This window comes from Ciconia boyciana, chromosome 7 (genome assembly GCF_034638445.1).
Source record: "Ciconia boyciana chromosome 7, ASM3463844v1, whole genome shotgun sequence".
Classification (NCBI taxonomy): domain Eukaryota; kingdom Metazoa; phylum Chordata; class Aves; order Ciconiiformes; family Ciconiidae; genus Ciconia; species Ciconia boyciana.
The window spans coordinates 55,792,198-55,818,796 of NC_132940.1; the positions used below are offsets into that span (position 1 = coordinate 55,792,198).

General features: G+C 41.8%; 1 protein-coding gene across 1 annotated transcript in view; it reads left to right on the forward strand.

Moving 5' to 3' along the window:
- The window catches only part of PSMD1 (proteasome 26S subunit, non-ATPase 1), a 75,953-nt gene extending 49,504 nt beyond the window's left edge, over nt 1-26,449 (forward strand). The window contains exons 17-25 of the mRNA XM_072868793.1: nt 3-117; nt 3,166-3,282; nt 11,754-11,856; nt 17,120-17,289; nt 19,071-19,163; nt 20,757-20,849; nt 23,234-23,380; nt 25,243-25,397; nt 26,240-26,449. Coding sequence (XP_072724894.1) covers nt 3-117; nt 3,166-3,282; nt 11,754-11,856; nt 17,120-17,289; nt 19,071-19,163; nt 20,757-20,849; nt 23,234-23,380; nt 25,243-25,389 — 985 coding nt within the window. The 3' untranslated portion in view covers nt 25,390-25,397; nt 26,240-26,449. The remainder of the gene's footprint in view (nt 1-2; nt 118-3,165; nt 3,283-11,753; nt 11,857-17,119; nt 17,290-19,070; nt 19,164-20,756; nt 20,850-23,233; nt 23,381-25,242; nt 25,398-26,239) is intronic.
- The last annotated feature ends 150 nt before the right edge of the window (nt 26,450-26,599 follow it).

The window sequence follows — 26,599 nt, forward strand, 5'->3', positions numbered from 1 at the left end:
AGGACTCCTGAGCAGTGTCCAAGTGTGGTTTCTTTGCTGTCAGAGAGCTACAATCCCCATGTGCGTTATGGGGCTGCCATGGCTTTGGGTATCTGCTGTGCGGGCACTGGAAACAAGGTGAGGACCAGAAGCCATCTGCTGACAAGATTCTTTCTGCTCTTTCCTTCCACAGAGACATTTGCATGGAAACGTCACACACAGAGATGAGATTTCTTGCACGTGTACACTGCTAGCTAGCTGGACTAGAGCAGTACTTCTTTAAATTCTTTAACTGTCCTGGGCATAGAGATTCTTTTCCTGCTTGTACAGGATAGATAAACTAGAAGAATGTTTTTATACATTATTGCCACATTCTTGGAATTTTGTCTTCAAAACTTTTCTTAGAGTTTTCTTACTGTCAAGTTGCCACTGAACTTTAAATGTATGTTCAGTACTCCAAAATCAATACTCCTTTGCCCTTGGAGTTGATCTTTTACAGACTGCTTTAGGGAGAATAGGGGGATGCCACTGACAGGAAAACAGCAGGTGTTTTGCGTAACTTCTAGCTCCTTTCTTTTCTGTGATACACAATTCATGGAAGATCCATGTAGTAAAGCCAAGTGCAATGAAATTTAATGAAATTTACTGTAGTGTCAGGTGTATAATTCACAGCCAGTAAATTTTATTGTCGCTTTGTAAGTGTCAGTGAAGGGTAACTCTCACAGATAGAAGGGACCTTTTAAAGTAGAAGGATTCCTACTTCTGCTGTGGGAAGTGAGTGCTCATTGGGACAAGCAGCAAGTAATCTTGGGTATAAGCTTCCTTTACTTCACCCACATGTGTATATAATCTGTACTAGTACTGAATCACAGTTTCAAAACAGGTGCACAGACTGTCCATGTGGAAGAATATGTCGTGCTTCTGAGTCTTTGATAAATCTCACGCTTATGTGTATCATTCTTCCTCAGATAGTATTAAACACTTGGTCTGTGGCTCTTGCAAGTGAGCGCTCCCCAGCCTGTCCCTTGTGTTGTGAAATGCACAGAATGCTGACATGCAGTGCCTGCCATCTCCAGTATCTAAAGCATGCAGACTTGAAAGCAAACTGAAAGTCCTATTTTTATCCAGGTTACTTTATTCTCAAGTGGAAAGTGGAATCAAGGAGCTAATTATTTTTAACCTGCTGCATCTGACAAGTTGATCTAAGTGGAAATGCTTTAGGTTGCACAAAGTCTGTTTTATTTCCAGATACATTGTGTGATAAAGACCTAAACCATCTGATTATATACAGACATGTTTTCCAGAGCTTATATTAGTAGGTTTTGAAGGCCCAAATATATTCAACTTTGGAGATTGGAAAGTTCAGCTTTTTGTCATAGTGGATGTTCCATACATGGTATTGAATGTGTGCCAAAGAATGAATGAGTCACCTTCAGGTGGAGAAGCAGCACAGCCTTCAAGACAGCTCAATTGGCAAAAGCAGTCTAAACGAAGGCATGATATTATTCTAGAAGTGGTTCTTAGAAATAGTGTTTTGTATAAAATCAGCTTGTTTTTAAAAGCCTCACCCTGACAGAAATAACACCGAGAGGGGTCTGTGCTGGGAAGCTCATTCAGTTATTTGCTGATGTCCTCAGTATGGACAGGAGAGAGCTCCGTACAAGAGATCGCCAAGTGATTCTGTCTGACTTCTGTAATCAGAAGATCATATAATAGATTAAAAAAGCTCTTCAAGCTGCTTAGGGTGGATGTCTGTTATCTCTCCTGTTCCAAAGAGTATCTAACAGCTTACTTCACGTGCCATTTCAGAGTGCTTTTAGACAGCCCATGTGTTGCCACAGACCAAATTTATCTGTGCAGCCTATGGCTGTACAAACTGCTATCTAAGGTTTATTCCGCTTAAATCTGAAGAGTGTGGTGGGTGAAGGCTGGCTGAACCCACTAACAGCTTGCTGCTGTTAAAATGGGTAGTCTTGTTCCCTCCTGCCAAATTTTGCTTTGCTCTGTCTCATGTCCAGCTCCCTAGTGAGCTGATTCAGACACAAACTCACAGAAAACTGACCCAGATAACAACAGCAAAAAAAGGAACAGTTCTCTGTTGAATTATCGAGCTGGAAAAGCTCACTGAGAGGTGAGACAAGGGCTGCAGCTAGCACAGGGAAAAGGGAGAGACTGGATAGCTGAAGGGAAATTGAGGAAAGAGAGGGATCTTGTTTTGGCAGCAGTGAGTTTAGATGAGCTCAGTTGTCCTGTGTAATGTGCACTGAGGACCTTGCATGGTTAGAAATGAATTTGTGTCTGTAATAATTCTATGTATGTTTAAGTCATGGCTTGCAAAGTGGCAGAACTGTAAATGGAGATAAAAAAATGTGCCTAAAGATATGATTTAGTTTGAGATGCCTGCAAATTGCACGTGCTGGTCTTGGGTACATCTAAGCAGCATTTATTACAATAGCCTCTCTTATAGCTTTTCATAATCAATGACTGCATTGAAAGGAATGCTTATTGATAGACCATCATGGATCATGTTCCTGTTGCTCTTAGCTGGGAAGTTACTGAATTTGAAGAAGCAATAGAGTGTTTTGAAATGTTTTAAAAACCTAGACTTACTACATGGGTGCTCAGAGGCACCTACTTGATGTAGGTTTGACATGAGTGCTTTCATGTGCTGCTAAATGTTAAAAGTTCTAACAATAAAGTGTCAGGCCAAGAATTTGGGACCTGGATTGTTTTACCATCTCATTTTATAACCTCCAACATGTTGTTTGATATCTCTGGTTCATTTGTTCCTTACGCAGAAAATGAAGGTAATGCTGATATATTTTGTTGGTAAGAATGGCAAAGAATGTGTACGACTAATTTATGTGTACTATTTAAGACATGTCAGTACTTCTAATGTGCTGAAGGCATCTGTTGCTTACAACAACTGTTGTTTATCTGTTGCCCTATTTCTGCAGGTAGATCTTGTTCCATCCATCACTTGTTTTTTGTGGTTTTTTTTCTCCCTGATTGATGAAAATCCACGGAAATACAGATTTCTGCTTCATTTACCAAGAACAGGCAAAATATATTAAAAAGTATATGTGACAGCATCAATCTGGTAACCTTCCATTAGGGTACTGAATCCTGGGATACTAAAAATAATAGTATTAACTTTGTGACTGCTTATTTCTTGGGTTTTTTTAGGAAGCAATTAATTTGCTTGAGCCAATGACAAATGATCCTGTGAACTATGTACGTCAAGGAGCTCTGATTGCATCTGCCCTTATCATGATCCAGCAGACTGAGATTACCTGCCCAAAGGTAATGTGGCATACTTTACATACTGGCTTGTTAGGTGGAAAAATGGTCTCAGATGCCGAATCTTTAGCACTTGGCACTGCACGTAAGCATTGGCAAGAGGGTGTACGTGCCTTGTAAAGAGCCAGAGCTGAATGCAAGCAGGAAGCTCCTGCATGGATCAGAGCATGCACTTTTGAATGGGGGAGCGATGCATGCTGATCGAAACATGCCTGATGGATGACAGCATTTTAACTCTAGGCGTTACAACAATAAATGCTCTTTCTTAAAAGGTCTAAAAGCATCTTGTAATGATATGAAAGTGACTGTCTTCCACTAACGTGCACTGAGGCCTGTATGCTCATGATTTATGTGAACCCTGTTATTTAGTAAAGAAGTTTTTTTTTGATGATAGTAAAGTAGTTTTGGATGGGGCCATCCTGCAGGGAAGTCCTGTTATAACTATGTTTCTTTTCTAGCTAGAAGTCTTAAACTTTTCAGGTGAAACAGTTTCTTTTGTCAGAACGGGCTTAGTGGCTTTATAGGAAAGGCTTTTTTAATGGAGTTTTTCTTTCTGCTCAGAACGCAAAAAGGATTGCATATGCTGTGTTTAGCTTTTAAAAATAGATTGCCCTGTGAATATATGACAGATGATAATATGCAAACATTTGTACAGACTAAAAGTCCACATTAATAGAAGCTCTGAGGTTCCACATTTCATCTGCTCTGGTGAGTGCTGAGGCAGAGCAGTAGCTAGTACTCAGCTGTCATATATGGGTTGCTTTTATTGATGTCATTTTAGAAATTGAACTGTGATAAAAACAGCCCCTTTTTTACTGCATTTGGATGGGGAGAAAGAAAAAAAAAAAACCTCTTTGTCCAGTGGAAAATTTTACTTGGGAAAGTCAGCGAAGGAAATCTACAAATACAGGTGTTTGGGTATTTCCAAGTCATGGAACATGAAAATTTGCTGGCAGACACTTTGTTCCTTTGAATTATTTAAAAAAAAAAAAAAAAAAAAAAAAGGAAAAAGTAAAAAAATAAACTAGTTAGTTTTCATTGAGCAGAATCCGGAAGCGTTGTTTATATTATCAGAATTGTAGTTCAACTGAATAAGCCAGCGGAGAACACTAGAGTTCTGTTGGATCCCCTTGTTTTCCAAGATACAGAGTCTCTGTAATGTGAAGTTGAATTATCTTTCTATGGAAAGAAACTGCTTGTTGTTTTTATTGTTTCTTCCTTGGTCAGGTGCTTGGAATGCCAGCCCTCAATATGGGAGATCAGGTTTAATCATTCTGTGCTCCTCTAATGTTGGGCAAATTGTATAGCTCTCCTGTGCCTCAGTTTCCCACCTGAAAGAAATAACAATGATACTTTCTTCTATGAAAGGACATTATGAGAATAAATCCATTTTAGCTTGCAAAGCACCCTAATCCTCTTGGGATGGGAATTGCAGACTGCTCTGAATCAGTCAGACATCCAAGACTTGTGGATTAGTTGCTGAATCTGTTTATTGGAGTTTCACTCCTTTTGAGATGATAGGTGAAAGAGTCTGTGTGTCCTAAAGAAAAGTGCAGACAGGAAAACAGCTAGCAAAAATACAGATTATTTGAGGTGTGTAATAAGTCAGATCTCTTTCCCCAAAGAGGCCTGGTAACCTTGACTTCAGAGGCACGTGTAATATCTAGGCTTGTTAAATGGGTGATTAAAATAGTTGGCTAGCAAATACAGGATGAGATGTATAGTCTGGGGTTCAGTGGCTTGTTTAAAAATGGGGAGAGGAACTGGAAAAAGCTTTATGCCAGCTTTAGGCCTTGTTTGAGCCAAAATTTGTGTGGTGTTACATAATATAGATACAGAAGGCAATTCGTTACCCAGTCATAGAAGCACTGCAGATATTAAAAAACAAACCTACCCCCCAAAAAAACCCTACATATTATAAACTAATATATAATCCCTGAAATATTCTTCTAATTCAGGAACTAACACAGAATATATAAATTTTATTTGTTTTGAATACCCCAAAAGTTAGTTATAACCATCATAGTTTCTTGCTCAAAAGTAAAAGGAATATTTTGAGGAATATGCTGCCAATTAAGTTATTTATTATCCATGGGAAACTTTTTTGAGCTTTCTGCCAGCCTGAAGAAAAATTATTTTACTCTGATGTGAAAGGGTGGAGTTCAGAAAGCTAGCCATTTTTGGATTACAGTGACATATTTTGATCTGATTAGATTCCTAAGTGGCGTGCTGGTACACTGTGTGCCAAAGTGCCTAACCTGATGTATGTGAGTATTTGCATTGCTGGATAAGCAGCTAGTAAGAGGAGCATGATGGATTTCATATCCCACAAGCTGTACGTGTGGTCTTAATGGGGTTACAGAGAAGCTAAATTTTACGTATCATCATCTCACTGCTGCTAAATACTTCACGATGCTTTGCATGTGAGAGATGGTGACTTTAATAAAGATTGTGATGTATAGTCTGACAAGCTTCCTGTCATTACTTTTCAGTTTTGTCTGGTTTGGGAATTATTTTTTTCTTTTGGTAACTTCTTGTTTGTGAGCTTTGGGTTAGAAGGACTTTAAATTCTCTGGTGATAATTTGGGATGAAGATAGTAGCAAACAATCTTCTTTGAATAGATCTAGATTTTTCAGGAATAAAATAACTTCAGAGTTTTGAGAGCTGAGCGTTGCAATGCTGAAATGCCAGCAATAAACAGATTTAAGAATAAAAGTATTTTGGTTTAAAAGAAACCATTTTTGTTGTGAGAGAATGTAGATGTATGCCTTTGAATCACTTTTGCTGTTCTCTTTCCTTTGTATTCGTCTTCCTCTTTGGTGTGCTCACTCTTTATTTAAACAAATAATTTAAAGAGTTTAAATTTAAATAAAGAGTTTAAATAAAGAGTTGTCATTAGATGGGTGTCACTTGAACTTGCAAGTTGCTTAAGTGCCAAAAGGGGTAGCAAATCTTGTGTAAAGCTGATTTGGCCTCTTTGGAGTTGAAACACAGTTCCTCCATGTGCAGCCAGCATGATTTTTCCTGACCTCTGTTGATACATTTAAGAACCATATTACTGCAGGATATAGAACAATAACAAGTTCATTTTGTGAAATGGAATCCTAAATTATAGATGTGATGAGATCATTGTAACAGAAATCAATGACAACTTCATTATGTATTTGTGACCTGCAGGGCAATTAAGACAGCAATTTTGGAGATAAACTACATGTCTAACATCTTGAATTGATTTTACTTTTTCCTGTTTTTGTGTTAGGATAGTCATCTTGGCAAAATGAGAAGATAGTAAACAAGGTCAAGGCTTTTCCTCCACTCTCCTTTGATCATCTTGGCCTATTATCTTTAAGATGTTGTGAAGAAACCAGGACCAGATTGCTCTTTCCCCTCCCCCCGCCATTTAGAGGAAATGCTAGGTCTTGCTAGGATACAAGAATGATTTTTGCTATATTCTAGTAGCACCTTCACATTCCTTCATGTAAGCGTGTTACTGTTAGATGCTTCTGCATGCTGTATGCTCTTTCAAGAGAGCAAGCATATATAGAATAACTTCAGCTTTTGAAGAAGATAGATAGAACATGCAAACAGTTTAAAACCTGTTTTATTAAAAAACAGATTCCTAAATAGTCTTGTTCTTAAGGCCCTGCATTTGCAAAAAGCATCGTGCACATCACCTGCCACTGTTTCCCTTAGTTAACTGTTTATTAAGTCATATTCTTAACAGTCTCATGGGCTTCATGTGCATGAATGTTGACTGGTGGAGGGAGAAGTGGTAAACAACCTGATAAATGACAGCCCCTCAGGTTTGTGGTAGGAAATGGTGCTGTATCATTCTCATGTCTTAAAGCCTGTGTTGTTTCCTCAGTGTTTCCAAGGTTGTGCGTTTGGCTTCATTTGAAATCAGTGGCATGTTGTTTAGGCCAGCACTAATTATCGTAATGGCGTGTATGTATTGTTAGGAAAGATGAAATGAGTCACTGCCTACGTTTAAGAGTTCTTCCTGTAAGTCACCCAAATAAATTTCTTGATAGTATTTCCAAACGCTATAAAATTTCTAAAGTGCTTGAAGATTTCAAGGGAGAAACAGAGCTTATGGGTTTTATAGCACGTTCAATAAACCTGTTCAGTAGTTTGGGTTGTGCTTGTTGCTGTGGTTTGAAGGAAAAATAGTAGCAGATTAAAGGGCTCTACTAGACAAACTCTGGCAAATTTTGCTTCAACAGCTTAAGAAATTACTGTCTGTTGATATCTTGCTCCATTCTGTAGGAGGTGAGTGCCCCAACAACAAAGGCAGAACTGAGCTTTTGTCTGTACTGCTCTTGCTTTCTCCAAAGAGATGGAGCAATGGCTCCATGTGAGGATGATATCTTCCTGAACTGCTACAGCTAGAGCTGCCGAAGCAGGCTTTCCCCAGCAGCAAGGAAGGTTTTCAGCTGAGACCTGATCCAGTCAAAAATCCCATTCCTGTGAAGCATTTGCTTTATAGGAACAGCCTGAATAAGCATGCAGGCCTACCGTGCATTCGAATGTTGAGGCAGTCCTTTGATCTGGGTTTGCCTGGTCCCTAAGGCCAGGAAGGGTGGTCTCCCACCCTTTCATAGAACTATTTTGCTTCCACCAATGTTAAAGTAGAACTTCAGAAAGGGCACGCTTGCTCAATACATTTTCCAGGGTTGTCAGTGGTCCATGGCTCACGATGCACAGGTATGCAGAATTTATCTGAAAGCAGAACACTCTTGATAGGGCACTACATGTTTTGTATTTTTGTAAGTAGAGGGTATAAGGACTATTTCTTATTGTAGCTGTTCAGTGCTTGTTCATTGAATGCCTGCTCTCAGCTGATTCCCTGGTGTAACCTGTCCGTGTTGCCTGGAGAGGTGGCAATTGATCCGCTCAGGTTTAGCAGCCAGGTTTCTGTCCCTTGGTCCCTTGCAGTTGTCGATGTCCCAGTTAGCTCACTGCCCTGCACAGTGTCCTGATGCCACAGCTGATGGGTTCCTGGTGGGCTTGTTGCCCGGGTGTTTCATTTCTCTGCTCTGGACTAATGTACATGTGAGTAGGAGCTGTGGAAGGCATATTAGGGAAAGGGTGCTCAGAGGGGCAGCGTGCCACAACCAGGGGAAGTGGACAACTTCCCCTGCTAGCCCTGCCTCGCCTTTCCCAAGTGAGGTGTTTCTGCCCTCTGTTCCGAGGTGCTGCTCCATCAGACTTCAGATACCAGCATGAACATCAGCAGTTCTGCTGAATGTCTTCTCGCTTCACCCAGGGTTTCGTTCTCTGAAGATTTGATTATGGTGTAAATTCCAGATTACAATCCACCAAATGAGCTTTGTAACATCCATCTGTTTTTATAAATATTCCAAACCCAGAAGCTGAGCCCAGAGTCACGGGAATTATGTGCTCTGAACAGAGGCACTGGAATCCTACTGCTCAGCTCAACCAGAGGAATAGTTTTACATGTTGCTTCTGTGTCTCTGTGTGTCTGATCCGAATAATATCTGAAGGCTTTGGTTCACCTAGTCTGCACGTGGTTGCCCTTGATACTGCATGAGGCCCATAGTTTGCAAATGCAAACTAAGGTATTTTTCCAGTGTGCAGGAGGTCAGGCGTAAGAAACAAACTATTTATATTAAATGTGTAAACCTCAGTGTAAGCTTTTATAAATAAAAATCAGGAGAGCGTGAAAAAGCATAAATGGAGTGAAGCAAGAGCAGAGTTTGGTCAGTATATCCAGAATAAATCCTTTATTGTGTGTGCAGTATCTCCCTGCCACACATCTGTCTGTGTGGCTGCCCTGAAAATGTACATTGCTCCTTTTTCTTAGGTTTAATAAATGCAAGGAAATTTAAGTCACCTCCTTTTGGGGAGAAGGACTAGTTACTAAAAACTTTTTAATGCAAAGGGGAATTGGTGAATAGAGGACTAATATTAGCACACAAATTGTTGGACTGACTTAGACTGAAAAATGGAAATAGCTGCTGTTTTTCCCCTGTCAGTTTTAATAAATGCCTCCTGCTCTACTGGAGAAGTGTTATTTTGTTCAGCTTTGCTGGTCCTGTTTAAAAGTGGCTGGCTGCTCTGGTGCTTCACAGTTGTGAGACTGTCCATTTGTGTGAAACAAAAAGTAATTTTAATACAGTCATGTTTAGCAGGTCATGATTTCTTCGTATGAATGTTCGTGTCTTTTGCTGTCACAGACTGGTTTAAATTTCATCAGGTTAGTTGCCATCAGTGCTGAGGGAGTCGAGGTGACAAGTAGTACAGCTGCGTTAGTGGCTGAAAGAGCAAAGGCAGGGAGTGTATCAACCAGAGAGTGTCTGTTCCTTTAGGGCACCTGTGTTTTAAATGGTGTGATGAGTTAATGTGCATTGAGAACTATTTTGCAGAAAACACGTGGTCTTAATCTGAAGTGTTCACTAAGTGAGTAGGGCTGCCAAGCAGCATTGTGGCTCTTGTGTATAATGCTCATGGGTTGGAGAAGCAACCTCTATCTTCTTTCCATCCCAGACACTGGCCATAATCTCTCAAAGGTAGAGCCTCAACTTCTTACTGCCTCTGGTCAAAAATTCACACATGAAATGTGATGAAATTTATTGCTAGCATTACCTCAGCTGCAGGATTACCTCATCGCTCTGAAGTGCTTTTACTGGGGAATCTGATCTCGTGCTTTGCTGAGAAACCCCTGCAGTTTGATTTATCCCCTCAGTGAGCTCTTCGTTCTGTTTTGATCTTTTTTTTTTTGTACCTTGATGAATCCCAGTTTAACAAAATGTTATTCCCAGCATAGTTCTCATGTCACTGACTCAGTTGTATGAATGGTTATTTTTTTCGCAGGTGCGAAAACTTTCTGTAAGCGCTTTGAGATTCCCTAGTGCACCCCAAGACAGGCCACATGTGCTAGGAGTGATGCTGGAAGGCTGCTCCTGGTGCTCTGTGCTGCCTTAGCACAGCTCTGGAGCTTGTGGTGTCCTGCATGGATGGGGTACCGGCTGTTCGCTGGGTGCTGTTATCAGCCAGAAGAGTTTCCTGAGTGTCGTAGTCAGCGTTTAAGTCTCCTTCACTGGTACAATTAGGTGCTGGCAGCATCAGAGGCTGTGCAAGAGTACATTCCTAATGGTGGTGGTAAAGTTTGGCCTCTTTGCCTACAGCAGACACTAAGTGTGTTTCACAGCTGAAAGGTAGGACCTTTCTTCAGATACTTGTCACTGAGCGAATATCACTGGTGTCCCTGGGGAGGCACGTGCTTTTTTCATGTGAAAAAGTGGCTAGGGGCTTGTCAGGTATGAGGGTTTTATACTTGGAAACTTTAACTGTTTGCAATACTAGGAACTGCTCTGTGTCTCTGGTGGCTGTGTCTGGCCCTATTGCCTTGAGTTAGAAGTTTGTCCTCTCATCTATGGCTGCAGGTGTAGGAAGAGGACTTGGAATAACAGCAACAAAGTGGACCAGTAGTGGGGAGGAGCTTGTTCAAGGCACCTCGGAAGGAGCCTTTTTGAAAAGACCTCCTTTGCTTTTGAGCATGTCAAGTGAAGGCTTAGTACAAAAACAAAAAAAAGAAAACAAAATGTCACATGGACATCTGGATTAAAATTAATTTAGGGAAGAGGTATAAAAGATTCTTCCAGACATGCTGTAGATGGGATGCAGCTTCCCAGGTTTTGACTGGGTTGCAGATTGGGATTTCCTGGTCTGCTTTTTCGGCTATAAAAATTACTTGAGCTGTATTGTTGCTCCACTGTATATATTAAAAGACATAAGTTATTAATTTGTGATAAAGCCTTAGATATTGCTGGATGTGATACTGTTCTCTCTTCAACACTTAATGAACCAGTGAAGCTGTTCGAAGCAATGACGATAATATAAGCAAAGGTTTAGCAATTTCCCTTACTAATGTGCACTTAAGATATTGTGGTGAACGTACCATGGCATAAACTGTTACTTTATTAAATATTTTCATTAATGTTTTTCACTTAAAAGGTGGGAGTGCAGTAGCAAAATTTGCTGATGATGCACCATAGGGGCATTACCAATACAGCAGAAATATTGTACAGGAAAAACGGAATAGGTTTGAGGTTTTCAGCAGTAGGAACTGGAGGAGACTTAATGAAGTGCAGTGTCACGCACCTAAGAACCTATAGTAGTTCTTGCTACAAACTCATCAGTTGGTCTTTTATTCCAGTGATGCTCCAGAGATTCTCAAGCTATTCCTATAAGGCCTGCAAAATGTGGTTTGGGAATGCATGTCTATCCTGACTATTTTAAAATCACTATATGGGTATCTTCGAGTGGGGAAAACCTCTGTAATTAATTTTTAGTGGATGACTTGTAACACCACTGACTAAAGCCATTGAAAAGACTGATGTCGTCCTAGGATGCAGAAATCCAGCATGCTTCCATTAAAGACAGAATATTTGACTCATGTAGTCGGTTTTATAATCTCTCTCTATTTTTTTTCTTTTTTTTTTTTATCCAGGTCAGCCAGTTCAGACAGCTCTATTCCAAAGTGATCAATGATAAGCATGATGATGTTATGGCAAAGTTTGGAGCAATCCTGGCACAAGGCATTTTGGATGCAGGTAATTCCCCAAACATTTAAAGCAGTCAAAATTTCTTAAACTTTTCTGGCTACAATAGCTGTAATAGCAAATTTCACCTGGGAGATGAGGTGCTGGCTTTATGCCTGTCATGTAATAGTGGCAAGAAATCTCAAATTTCAAGTCATTTTAGCTAATTAAAGAAATAAACCCCGATTTGTAGTTTCAGCTTGTATCACCATGCTTCTGTTAGGAGAGACTCAACCCAGTTATTGGGGCAGAATTCATGTCCAGAAGTCTGGACAAATATGATCTTTTTGCTCTAAGTCTGTTTTGTCACCCTGAATGTTGATTTATAGCATGATAGGTTGCTGCTTTATTTTTCTAAGTAAGCACCTGCTCCAGAAATTTGGATACCTTGTGGTATCCAGTCCTCATATTTTGCTTTTTCTGTTAAAACTTGACATAACCAGTTTAAAATATATATACGTGTTAGATATGTTTTTAAAAACTAGGCTTTGCCTCTTTCCTGATTATTAAGAGAGGTGTTGCACAAAGAGGGAAGCATAGTTAACAGCATCAGTGTTACTTCAGAAGACCTAGTTAGTTTCACAGACTACTACCTTTTTCTAGCAGAGGAAATGTCATTTCATGAGTGTTAATGACTAAATGTTGAGCCAGGGATAGGATTCTCTAAAGGCATTAGCATTTCACAAGGGCTGAATTGCAGGGCCTATTAAGGAAGGCTTCTGTAAGCAAAGAGGACAGACAATGTTTTGGTTTGAATTTTTCCTTCTACTGGCGTTGACTTGTGCTGTGTGTGTCAATAGCATCCCCTTTCCAAGTTTCCAAAAACAGTTTATCCCATCTGGTCTCTCGTGCTGTCACCTCTTCTTGCCATGTACTTCGTTATTCCCTGTGGTAGGTAGAAACAAGCTGGTTTTCCCTATACTCCGAGGTCAACATTAGTCCTGAAGTCACATAGGCAACGGAGTCTCATATATTTGTCTCTGTGGCATGGCTTAAGCGCAGCACCATGCACTGTGGTTACAGAGTGTCCGTATGAAATTACTACATCTCCAAGTCATGTGGTGGGCGGAGAAAAACTTAGGGCTGCCTGCACCTATCTGCGTGGAAGCATGCTTGAAAAGCTCTCTTCCTGGTGGGCATGTGGCAGTCAGGGTGCTCTGTGCTTTATGAGTAGGGCTACTCAGAGGAGAAAGCAACAGGAACCACCTTCTTCATCTTTCTTGCCTCCCAGATACCCCTCCTGGAGCTCAGACTGAGCAATGTTCTTGGCACAAGACTGTTAGAATAATTTTGGTCATTCCCATACTCATACTGTGTTGCTGGGAAGCCAGAGCCCAGCTGGCTCCCAGATTTTTCTCTCAGCGGTACAGACCTGCTTCGAATTCCGACCTTTAAGATTAAATCATAAAAATGCAGCTAAAACCTTATTTGCTTCCTGTGTCACTCATGTATTGTATAATGACTTGGAAACCAGAAACATCCAATTTTAATAAACCACATGTCAATGTGTGCCAACTTTAACCTCTCTATTTCTTGCTGAGCGGCTGGGGGAAGGCTGTGAACTACCCTTTCTTAACCTATTTCCACTTCTATTAGAGCCTCTTAAAAGAATAAATTCTTTTTAGCTCTCCCATACAACTGCAAGTGCTTATCTGAAACAATGAGCTATAGAATTTAATTATCACTACCAGGAAGAAAAGGTTCTTTGTGTCATCTGCCACAGCTGGAGCAACTGAATTTGGGTGTTTTTGTTGGGTTTTTTTGTGTTTGGTTTTTTTCTTTTTTTTTGGTGGGGGAAGGAGAAAAGTATAATTCTCTTCCAATGACAGGCTTTGATTAAAAGTGCAAGATTTCCAGTGCGTGACTGGGAAATGATGCACGGGAGGTGGGTTTTTTTTTCTCTGATAATGAGGCAGTCATTAGACTGGTGGTTTCATGGAAGGAGCAGGGTACCTTGGGAGCACTGAAGTTGAAATGAAGAATTTGGTCATTGTCTAATTGTTAGGCTCAGCAGCTACATTTTTACTTCTTTAATAAAATAAGAAAAATTTAGACACTCTAAATTTAAATTTAGGGATTCTTTTTTCCCCCCAAACCTCTGAACTTTTATAACGCTCCCCTTCATGTATAAACACGCTCTCTTGTTCCAGGCTGATTACTCCCATTCTGTTCTTTGCAAAATCAATATGCTTTATTTTCTGGAGTATGTATTTGTAAATGTGAGCTACAAAAGGGATATACTGATCTAATTAGATGTCAGCATTTTACCTGCTTGAAAACTATTTTGCCCTATGGATTCTAGTTATCTTCTTTGGTTCTTAATGCCACATTTCTCAGTCAGTGAGAAAAAAGGAGGAGCAGCAGTCACTACACAAATATCTGTGTAGTATATCTGGAAAATCCTTTTCTCGGTATTTAGGAAAGGTTTGGGTGGGGTCAGCAGTGCAATGGGTTGGGGACAGATTGTAGCATTGGGCAGTGCAGACTGAAGCCAAAGAAGCGGTTGACAGCCTGATGGTGGATGTACTGGATTCTACACAATTTGGACACATTTGTAATGAGTGATGACAAAGAGAGTGTCCTCGAAATTACAGAGAAAGGAGTTGCCTGTCTCCTCATTGCTGTCTCTCCAAATGTGCATCTCACATGATGTGCTATATTTTGGATGTTAAAGACTTCAGTACAAAAAATAAACTTTGATGCATAAGGTCTGCTCTCCCATGTGTTGAATTCAGTGCTACTGTTTCCCACCTTTCTCTTGTCTGTCCCTGTTCCATAAGCTCTTCATGTAAAGTTGGGTCTAACTCTCTGGTAGTTAGGAAAAAAGCCATTATCCTGCGCTAATGGTTTTGTCCATTAGATTAGAGCTACCTTGTGTTTCATTGCCTGTTTGAATCAGGTCACTGGCACATGCTGAAATCAACTCTGCCGGGGTTTTGATGGCTCGTCCTGTGAGATTTTGACTTTTATGTGCTGCTGCTAACACTTCAGGTCATCTTGGTTCACTACGTTGATGAAGCGGATTATAAGTCTTTGCTGATAGAGAAAGAAACAGTATGATACTGTTTGAAAATGGGATGCTGCCTAGGCCGGGGTTGGAAACTAATCTCCAAGGTCCACAAAGCATCTTTATCTAATGACTGTTGTGCTGGTGTGTTGTCCCGGGCTACACTGCCGGAGTATTACCAAGTGCTACCATGACTATGTAAAGAGTGTGTTCATCAAAGTATATAAATCATTGGTGTCTGCTTGCTGCACTCCCCCTCTTGTTAACTGACATTAAACTTGAGGCAGCAAATCCTCATAGCCTTCAGAACAGCCACTTTAATTCCAGCAAACCTTGCACAGGGGCAGTGTGAGTTCTGGGAGATGGACCTTATAGTACTACCCAAGGAGCCCTGAAAACTTTTCTTGTGTGTTTTTTGAAATTTTTTTCTTTTTCCAGGCATCATGTCACAGCTTTCATCCATCCAGACAAAGGTCTGGAATGTGTTCCCTTCCAGGCTGTCAGGGCTGCTACTTAATCATGAAGATAAATCACAGTTGTGCAATATCATGTCTCCCCACCTTTCCTGCTCCCTGCAAAACCCTGGGAGTGAGGGTGGGCTGTGTGTGTGGGTGTAAAACAGCAGAAAGAAGTAGCATGACAGCATCTTTTGAATATGAAATCTGTTACTCATCCAGGAAATTCCAGAGATTGGATAACATAATACTAAACGTTAAAATAAATTCTCAAACTTCTGAAAAGTCCAGAAGTTTGATAAAGTCTAGTTAAGCTGCTTGTGCAACATTCACTGGGCTGCTTGATCCAGAATATCTGCAGATCGCTGACCTGGCCCTTATACAGTGATGCAGTGAAGAAAAGTTCAAAGTAAAGATGCAGGAGAGGACCAGAAATTTGAGTGTGCAGTGTTTGATATGTTTAAGGCTAGCACGAGACCTCAGGCAGTCCCTCCTTAATGCTGTGGCAAATTCAAGTATAAGGGCGAGAGATTGGTATTGGAGAAGATAATGAGAAGCAGAGCAGACCTAGCAGTAGTAAAAGACGAGACCGTATAATTGTCTGTCTTCAAAGAGGCAGCTGGAAGGAGTTCTCTAGTCAAACAGCAGGAGATCTATTGCTACCACAAAAGGAAAAGCAAGTAGATAGTATGTATGCAGAGTATCTTACAGGAGGGCATCAAAATCCTCCATCTTCTACTGCTTCTGGTGGGACTAACACTGACAGATACATAAGATGAGATTACTGCTTCATTCAGGGCTTTCATTAGTTTTGGCAGCAAAAATTTATTTTCCTTGTCTTTAAAACTCAGACAGCTCCATTGCTGCCTGGCCCTGTCGAGGTGGCTGTTTGTGCGAGGCGAGGGAATGCTACTCCAGTTCAGGATTTTCAGCTACAAAGCACTGTGGGCTTGCAACGAGTGGGTGTTTGTATTTTAACAAAGTTAACCTCCCTGCACCTGGTCTCCTCAGCGGTAATGAACTTGCCTGGTGCCCTCTTCAACTCAATTCACTGTGTTCATCAGAAGACTGAAGATCAGGTTAACACTTTCTCACTGTCTGCAAGCCCAGTCTTTCAATTTGGTTTCTAGCTGGATGTTTCTGCACTACATCAACATATGGAGTTGTTTTGGTCTCTGCTTTGCAAGTACAAAGCTAAGACTTGGTTGTCTGGCAGAGATGTAATTTTGCTGCAAAGACTGCAGGAGCTTGTTTCTTTGCTGCTTAGATTGATAACCTCTAGAAGCAACTTCTGAAGTTGCTGCTGTTTACATTTTTTTCTACTGAGATGGTGTAGGATAAAAACCTAGGCATATTTCTTCTGAATAACTGACAGTTCAGGGAGGCAGCCACAGAAAGAAAAGTTTCTGTATGCACTGCTTTATATGCGCTGTTTTCCTTGTGAGTCTTGTCTTGTGGATCATCTACACGCTATCTTTTAAAACTGCTTATGGCAAAGGTTTGCCTTTTTCTCCCCCTCTCCTTGCCTTCTGCATTGTACTTTTGTTTAACCTATATCCTGGCAAAATGAGCGTGGAAGGGCTGTATTCATTGATTGTGTTTGGGTAATATCTAGCAGATAGAGCGGTTTGGTTGTTACGTTTTACTGAGATCACAGTAAAGGAGGGAGGTGTGTTCCAGAGGAGAAAGCTGACAGCATTGCCTGGCTTGTGCTGTGTAGCCCCCAGCTGTTTTAGAGATGCATCGCTTAGGTGTCTTTGTGGAGTACCCAGCAATGCATTAACTAACTTATTTCATTTATGATTCCTTACAGGGGGCCACAACGTAACTATTTCACTGCAGTCGAGGACAGGACATACTCACATGCCTTCTGTGGTGGGGGTTCTGGTCTTCACCCAGTTCTGGTTCTGGTTCCCCCTGTCACACTTCTTGTCGCTGGCTTTCACCCCAACCTGTGTCATTGGCCTTAACAAGGATCTTAAGGTATGTAAGGAGCAGAGAGAAGAGGTGCTGATAGGTGCTTGGAAGACTCGAGTGGTCTGGGACGGCTGTGCATGGATTTGTTGGTTTTCTTTGCATGTTTCCAGCTCATTTGTGCCAGAAAAGGGACTAACTGGAAGAAGTCTGAAAAGCAGGCTTAAATTGCAGAGCTGGTAGTGGGAATAGGGACAAGAAAAATGTAGAGAGCAGACTTTGACCCCGTTACTTCAAAGTAGCTTACAAAGAAAGGAACTTCAGTCAGTATGCATGGGCAGAGACCACCCCATTATCACTCCAGAAGGTCAAGGTTATTTAAAAAAAAAAAAAGTGTGTTGCCCCCGTGCCCTCCCAAATAAATTATGTGATATTGTCCCCTAGGAAGGCTGGCAGTGGGAAAACAGGATTTGTTTGGATTCCTTGGGGAGTAAACATAAAACCAAGCAGTTGTGGGTACTGCACTTTTCTTATGCATCTGTTCTTCCAGCTGATCAGCTGTGGTATGGCCCCTGCAAGCTGTGTACCATGCTGGGACTCCTGTGCTGAAGACCTGAGCTAGTAACTTCCACAAAAAAGCTTCCGAATGTGGCAGCACAGGGGTGTGCAGCCCCTTCCTGTCATTGCTGCAGCCTTATTCTGTGATGCACAGAGCTTGCATAGGGCTGAGCTGCTCTCAGAGTCCCTCTGGGACTGAGCCAGCTTGCTGGATTGCAGCCCCTGGACCAAAACCTTAGGGCTCTAGGTTGCTCTTCTTCATCTGTTTCAGGCTGAGCATCAAGTCAATCCACACACAGCTCAAAATTCTCACTGTGTTTGAAGAGAGAGGTTTGCATGGAAATGCCTTTTTTGTTTTTTTTTTTTCTCCTTTCCCCCTCCCATCTCTGTCCTGAATACTTCCCAGAGGTTGCATTGCTGCTTGTCTCTTCACCTCCTCAGCGGTGATAGGCTCAGCACCTTTTTGGCTGCTGCCATTATTTTTTGGCTGCTGCCATTATTTTTTGGCTGCTGCCTTGCACCTTTTTGTACTGCCATTTTGACTCCCTCTCCCCATCACTTAGAGTTTCCAGAGAGCCCAAATGGCTGTAGGTGAGGTTATGTTGTATAACTTGGCTTGCATTCTAAAGCCAGCTACAAGCTGGATGTATGTTGTGGGCTGCACCACACCCACCTTGCTTCCTCAGAGCAGGCCCTGTTCTATTGTTGCTCCATGATGTGTTGTAAAGGAAGAGAGTTGAGATACTGCAGAAATTAATTCAGTTTAAGAATTTGGATTGGCCGTCAAAAGATGCTTTCTGCCCTTGCTTAAATAGCTAAGAGAATATGTGACACTGGTAACCCACCCCCAAAATGTAGTGTCCTTTTGCAAGAGGTGAATGTCAGGCAGTGCTTGGTTTGCCTTAGCATGCATTGACAGATTAGATCTTCACTTAGATCTTAAACCAATTTTGTGTTAATATGAGCAGGCACAGCAACAACATCAAAACCACAAAAGCTTCGAAACAATGAAAACAAAGCATGGTGTGAATAGTGTGGACTGTATGGAGGAGGCCAGGAGGGCTTGCCAGAGTCAAATTATAGAATAATTAAATAACATTGTTCTAGTTGAACTGTTGCCACTGATAACAGTTTCTCAGCTTCCGGAGGGGGAGAAGGGGAAGCTTGTATTCTTTAGAGGATCTGTGTTTGTCTCTGCTGGAAGGAAAATGAAGCTAAAGTAATTATTCTGCTGTGGATTTTTTCCCCTGCTTTTCTCTTCTCTAACAATTTTTTTTAACTCTTTGTCTTAGATGCCAAAAGTCCAGTACAAGTCCAACTGTAAACCGTCCACATTTGCCTACCCCCCACCTCTTGAGGTACCAAAGGAAAAGGAGAAAGAAAAGGTATTTGGGTTAGCTTTCTGTGTTGTAAAAACTAACTCCTAGTATAAACATGGACTTTGGTGGCACTAACAGGGAATCTAAAGAGCAAAAGAAAAATTGGCAGGCACTATTGTCTCTGAAAGAGAATTCTAACTATTTTTTCCTGCTGTGCCTGGGACTGTTGCTGATCATGGCATACAACTGCTGTGCTACTGAGTCACTGGAACCTCCCTTCTCTCCAGTGCTCAAGCAGAAGCATTGAATTCGTATTCAGAAGCTACTGATTCATATGTGTGTATCATCTTTGTGCAGTACCAAGCACAATGGGGTCCTCGTTCATGACGTGGGCTTCACAATGCTAAGGCAGTACAAACATTGAGAATATTAGGTGGGACACTTCTCAAATAGTCCCATATGGAAGGACAGAAGCGTACATGGGCTCAGGACAGTGGGCCCATGTGCTAGAATAATAGCTGTTGGGCCTGTGGATTGCAAAAAGGTAAGCGTGCAACTGAGAATATCTGGGTATTGAAAAGGAAGAGATGAGACCTATGGGATGACAAGAGGGACAATAGTGGAAGCAATTTGTCTCCTGGCGTAAGATGGTAAAAGCTGTTGAGCAGACCACAGCAGCAGGCAGAGCAGCCCTTAGGGAGCAATTGCAGCAGTGGAGACCTCAGGCATGTCATGCTGATGAATAACATTGTGTGAAAACTGTAAAACATTTTGCCAGGATTGAATGCTGGGCAGGACAGATTTCCAAGCCACCAAGGAACCCAGAAATGAACTCTGATGAAAGGCAAAGCTCACTGCTCATAGCTGCTTTCTTGCCTTTGGAATAGGATGGGAATTGGACAAATCCTTTCTCTTAAACTTTCCTGGCCAAAATTAAAATGTGCCAAGAGCCCACGTTTAGCCTAGAAAGCCTCACCAGCAACGTGACAAATGTGGTTGTTCCCTGTCCCTCTGAGCAAGTTACTGCCTTACAGGGACAGTTACTGTGGACAGAGAGATGTGCTCACTGGAAGGGAGACGTGCTGAATTCTTGTATTCCAGTGTTGCTTCTGGGTACTTTCTGGCTCAGGAGTGCCAAAGTCTCCTGAGGGCTCCTCCACAGGGCATTTTGCATATCCACTTCTTTAGATCAATGAGAAACACAGCCGTCTGATTGGGACAGTGGAACAGCTTTACATCATTCTAAAGAGTAGCTGTATACATGTTTCTTTACCTTGGAGACTCTGGCAACAGGTTTTCCTGTAACAAGAATTCCGTTTGTTGTTCTGTTAAAAATAAACAAACCAACCTCTCACATAGAGACCCAGACAGTAATGATTAATCTCTAAATTAGGAAGTTTGCTCTCCTTCTGCATATGTGGCTGGACCCAGTCTGCACACATGGTATTTTTTTGTCCCATCTGTGCAATTTATTTGCTTTGGTGGTGGTGTATTTGTCTCTTAAACAGAGCAGTGGGTAGGAAGTGGAATTGGTCTTACTGACACCTGCACTGAGAACTGACCTAACGCTGATTTCCCTTTGTTCTCCTGCCTGGGGAGCTGAAGCACAGTGTACGGTGTTGCAGTCATGCTGAATGCCTCCTCTGTTGACATATCCAGGTTTCCACTGCTGTGCTGTCCATCACCGCAAAAGCCAAGAAGAAGGAAAAGGAGAAGGAGAAAGAGAAGAAGGAAGAGGAGAAGATGGAAGTGGTGGGTGCAAACACTGAAACTTAATTGTCGTCTTCTCCCCCCTTTATAAATGTGGAAGGTGTGTCATGAAAGCTGGCACCCACTTAATGCTGTCCCCCCTGCCACCTGTGTTGGTTCTGAACAAAGCGTTAACACACATTTCAGTGTACTGCATACACTGGTTAGCATCTTTACTTTGTGTGTGTGTGTGTATGTGCGCACTGTTAGAGGCAAGAGGTGGTATTATTTATGAATACATTATTTCTGAGAAATAAATCTTCCTCAATATTGTTAAGTAACTGACTTCCTTAAAGGCAGAAGCTTGTTTTAACAAATTTATGTGCCTTTAACTGCATGAACCTTTTGTGCATTATTTCATTGCCTGCTGTTTCTAGACCAAGGGAATTTTATCTCTTGTCCATGTACTTATTAATGTGGAAAAAGTCTTAATAATTTCATGTCCTTGGTACCTCTGACCTTTTAAAAAGAACTCAATGTTGTAGTATGTGTTTGGTGTCTAATTCAGTTACAAGCACGGAGGAGTTTAAACTTTCTGGTTTTGCACATGCTTAACCCCCCATTCTGAAATGTTCACCTTTTTGGCAGCAATTTCTTACATGCTTTGCCTATCTATCAAAATGCCAAATGTTTATTCACACCCACCTCAGGACCAGCTGATCTTTGAGCATAGGATCCGTATGCTGCTCAGTAGTTATGGTGATTGCTTTGGTCCTCTGATTATTTCTTTCAGCTCATAGACCTGACACTGGAACTTGTCATCGTCATCTGTGAATAATGTATCATCCTAGAGCAAGCTGAGGGATAGAGAAATGGCTGGATAATGAATTCTTGGTGGTTGCTGTAATTTGGAAAACATTTGGCAGCTAAAATTCTTGCTGTACCCTGACAAAGGACCCTTCCTTTTATGCTCTGCTAACAGATGCAAATATGCCAAGAACAACTGTAAGCTGAAAATGAGTAATGCTGACATGCTCAGTAGAAACCTTACTGATTCCACTTTAACATCTCTGTGAGAAAAGCAATGTGGTCACAGAATTTTTTGCCTCTTTAATTTTAAAAAGAAACACACAAATGGTATGTGAAGGGAGTGTGGCATAAGATCAAAGTTGTATGTATAAACCTTCCAAGACCTACTTAAATGCAGCCATATTGTAGGCACTGAACTTTATACAGTTGGCTCAGAAAATGAATCATCTCATGCGTGCAAGGTAGAATCTCTGGTTTTTGTCTTTTTGCTGCAAGGTAGAATCTCTGGTTTTTGTCTCTTTGCTCCTTTATCAATGTTTCCTTGTCATTAAACGTTGCATTTTCTTTGAATTATTCTTACAGCACTATATGCTAAGCAAAATGTGCTGAACAGATGCATGTTTCTTCTAAAATTGCTACAACTTAGTTAAGTACAGGTGTTGAGAGGAAGCAATATATTAGAAAGGATTCACGTGTCGTGTCTGTGTGTGTATGCTCCAGATGTCTGAAAAGTTTTCTTGGCTGAATCAAGCAGAAAAACGAGGATAGTAAAAAGGGAGCTTGCTGCCACCTGCTGTGTTTGAGTCGAGTGTTTTGCCATTGTCCTAATGTTTTAGAGGTATAATTGCTTTCCTGTTTTTCTCTTATGCCTGTTACATGACTAGTAATCCATAGCTTCCAAGAGATCTGCACAGCAACAAGCAGTCACTGCGCCAGAGAAAGTCCTGTCTGCTGTTACAGGACGTGCCATGCATTTGGTGGTGTTCCTGATAATTTCCTATTGGTTGTTTCCATCTTTTCTGCAGTCTTTTTTGTTTGCAACTCAGATATTCCCAAGCAAGAGGGAAAACATGATCTGTGTTCTTAAGCATGTAAAGGATGCTGTGTTTTTTTCCTTCTGAGCTTTTGCCTTCAGCTGCTGAGTCATTGGTAAAGGAGGGTTTAACTGCAGTTCCCTAGGGAGTCAGTGAGATTGAGTCATTTTAGTTGAGCTGCTGTCAGTGATAGCTGTATAGCTGCAAAAATAGAAGGGCAGCTTTTGGCAATTTTCATGTGCTTAATAGTGATATTAAAGAATCTTCAGTTGTGAACCAAAAGTGGTGAGTTTACAGAGGAAGTATTAGAAGGGGAAGCCAGAGGTAAACTGTTCCGCTACCACCTCTTGGTGAACTTATTTTCCCCTGCTGTTGAGAGTGAGGCATTGCCATGATGAGAGTGCTTAGAGCCACACTGGCATTGTCTGTGCCAGCTGATAGATACGTGTTAGCTTGTTCCTCAGCAAGAGGCTGGCTTCTCACCATGCTCTGGAATTGTTGCCTGTGCTAAGAGTGTAGCAGGTTGTACCTTACCCTCCTGAATTGTGAAAGGGCTAGAGACTACTGTTAAAATCATGTTGATGTTCTCTTCCCCTTCCACAGGATGAGACTGAAAAGAAGGATGAAAAAGAAAAGAAAAAAGAGCCTGAACCCAACTTCCAGCTTCTGGACAACCCAGCCAGAGTCATGCCTGCTCAGCTCAAAGTTCTCACTATGACAGAGAGCTGCCGATATCAGCCTTTCAAACCAGTAAGTGTCACCTTCCTAGTCCGTGTGCTTGACAGAGTGTTCCCAGTGCTGGGCTTGTGCGTAAGGACCCAGAAGTTCTATGTGTACATGAGAATACAGTGGTGCACCAGCTGAGAGAGGCAATGTGTTATAGAGATTTGCAACTTCACTGTTGTAATATTTGCTTTTTCATGTTCCTCTCTCCAAATGATCACATGCAGTTCTAGTTGGGGGAAAGCCAGAGCTGCTGCAAACCTTTTCACCATGTAATGCTGCTTTATTTTTCTTTCTACTTACGTCAAACGCTGCAACGTGGAAACCGATCAGACATACTCTCTGCATTAATGACATTGCTGGGGACATAAAGACTGAGCCATGATCATTACAATGGGCTGAGAAGTTATACAGGCTCATTGTCAAAGCAGTGAAATACATTAAGACTTGTGCTGGAGCTTTATTATCCTGCAGTGGGATTTATACCTAAATGGAGGGGGTTTTTCATTAAACAGATTTTCTGTTCAGTTACATCTGACCTTCATCTTAATCAAAAGTGCCTTCATCTCTTGTTAACATACAGAAGAGATAGTATGTGATTGCCAGATGGAGAATGAAAAAGATCTTTTAGCATTAAGCCCAAGGGGTAACTAACTTTTCTGTGAGATGCTCAAATATATTGCAAAGCTAATAAGCTTGCTCCTGATCTCTAAATCTCATGAGTCAAAATCTTCTGGCCTTTATTTTTGTTCAAGAAATAACACCCTTGACTTCCCCCTTTTGCAGGATTCTGCATGGGAAATGGTGTTCAGAAGTAGTAATATTTTTTCCAGGAAAATAGTTATGTTTTTAATAAATTGATTTCCTGGAATTCCATCAACACATTGAAATTCTCTGTCCACCATCCCCTTTTGAAACGTCTCCTTTAGCATAGCTGTGGAAGGGTTTTTCAGTTTCTATCCTTTAAAGAGAGGAGGTGACCCAAATGGTATTTGGGTTGGGAAGATCTGCTATGTGGTCCAGTAAGTGTCCACTCATGCAGCTGAAATGTGGACCTATGTAGCTGTTTGCTTCAGTCTCAAAAGGAGCTGAGTCTTTGGTGAGGGGAGTGCGGTTTCCTGCCTTAAACCCCCATAAATAGGTTTTGAAGAGAACAGAACAGTGCAGTTTTTTGCTGGGATTAGGGTGTGTAACCAAGGAGGCTCTCGAAATGGAGCTGTTCTGGACCTTTGCTCAGCTTTGGGGAAGGCCAGAGTAAAAGGCCTCTTTGAAATGCTGTATATAGCCTGGAATCCTGTTGTGGTCAAAGGCCCTGATCCCAGCCAGGCGTGACACAGCACTGCCTCTTCACACCTTGTGTTTCAGTCCTGGAGACGCACAGAGTTGCTTCAGCCTGCCAGGATGTTTGGTTGTGATCTTTGTAATTAATTCCCCTTTGTTTTTACGAGGTTCTGCTAATAGGATTCCTCAGTCAGTGGAAGCTGGTGATGAGATTAGTCTCTGTTTCAGATAGCCTTCTGGGAGGCGGCTACACAGAGGCTTCACTAAGCTTCGTTGCCCTGAAAAGATGAGCCTTATAAAGCAATTATGTTCAATTAGTTTTCATGTGGAAAGCCCCGGACTGAGACTGGGGTAAAGCTGTGAATCCAGATGCCATTTGCTATCGAACTGAGACTTAGATAGTGGAAATGCAAAAAGTAGCCTGGATAGGCTCCATCTGTTCCATCCCCTTATCAAGCAGGGATCTGGGTGAGTGTCAGATGCTTTGCTCTCTGAAACTCATTCCTGCTGAGGTGTCTCATATGGCCTAGCATAAACATTGTGGCCACAAACACTCCACCACGAGGCAGAGGCAAGCAGCTCTAATGCTCACTGCACTTGTCTTGCAGCTTTCCATCGGAGGCATCATCATTCTGAAGGACACCAGTGAGGATATGGAGGAGCTGGTTGAACCCGTGGCGGCTCACGGTCCGAAGATTGAGGAAGAGGAGCAGGAACCTGAACCACCAGAGCCCTTCGAGTACATTGATGATTAAGACCTGAGGTACAGTGTAGTGTGCAGACTCACCTTTATTAATCCCAATGAAGGAAAAGCTTCTTTGGATCAACTGAAGCAGTTACCAGCACCCAGCACTCTTGTTTTAGCTCTTTGACGGCTTCTGCACCAGATTCAGAAACATGCTCTGTCCCGATTTGAAGAGTTTGGCAGCAGTAAAAGAGAAGTCCACTCTTCCAGATCAGGCCTGACCTAGTTGTACTGGATCTGGTCTCTAATCTCGCAGGCTTGGCTACTCTTGAGTAGAGCCTCGCTGGGCAGAGTTAGAGCAGTGCATGGGGTCACAGGCAACAGCTGAGCTGGGAATAATCAGCTCATGAAAGATGGTCCCAGAGGGGCAAGTGGTGTATGTAACAAAGCTGTCATCTACTTGACCTCAGTGTGGCAGGATTGGTCAAAAGAGAACTACTACTCTGCTTTCTGGGGTTGTCTTGTCTTCCCAGCAGTTCTGAGCAGAATTTAAAGACGCTCCCATCATGGGCTCTGTGGTGCTCTCTGAGCCCGACATAAGGATACTTGTAGATCTGTTCCAGGCAATGAATGGTGCGGTTCTCAGGTTCCTTGGTTAAAGTGCCTGAACTGATGTGCAAGTTTCTCACTGAGAGGCAGAAACCCAGTTGCTTTATTTCCAAATATGGGCTGGCATGTCCCAGTGCTCCCAAGAGCAAAGATTATGCACTTGAATTGGTGGATGGGCAGGAAAACAAACTCCTTGCTAAAAACTGTAAATGTTGCGTCAGTGGCAGGCTCGAGCGAGTGTGTGGGGCCAACCACAAGAAGCCTTAGTTAAATACGTTTGCTTTTCTGGTTTCTCTCTCCCCTTCCTCCAGGATCATGTCCTCTAAAGAAGACACTATGCTTGATATCAGAAAGACAGACATGAAGACCTTTCTATCGAGATCTGCTGTTCAGTGCATGCAGCCCCAATCTGTGCTGAGCTAAAGCTGATAGTCCGTGTTTTATGGCTGAAGAACAGATATATGCTATTTAGTGTACTCTTTCACAAAACCTTGTTTTCAAATAAATATATTAAAAACTCTTGACAGAAAACTTGCTGCTTTAAAAAAAAAAAGGAAGCCTAACAACAGTCTTTTCCGCTCACCCCAAATGTTAAAAACTAGACCCAAGTCGTGCATCTTCCTCCAGCAAAGCTTGACTGACTCTGCTCCTCTGTAGAGTCATTGGGATCT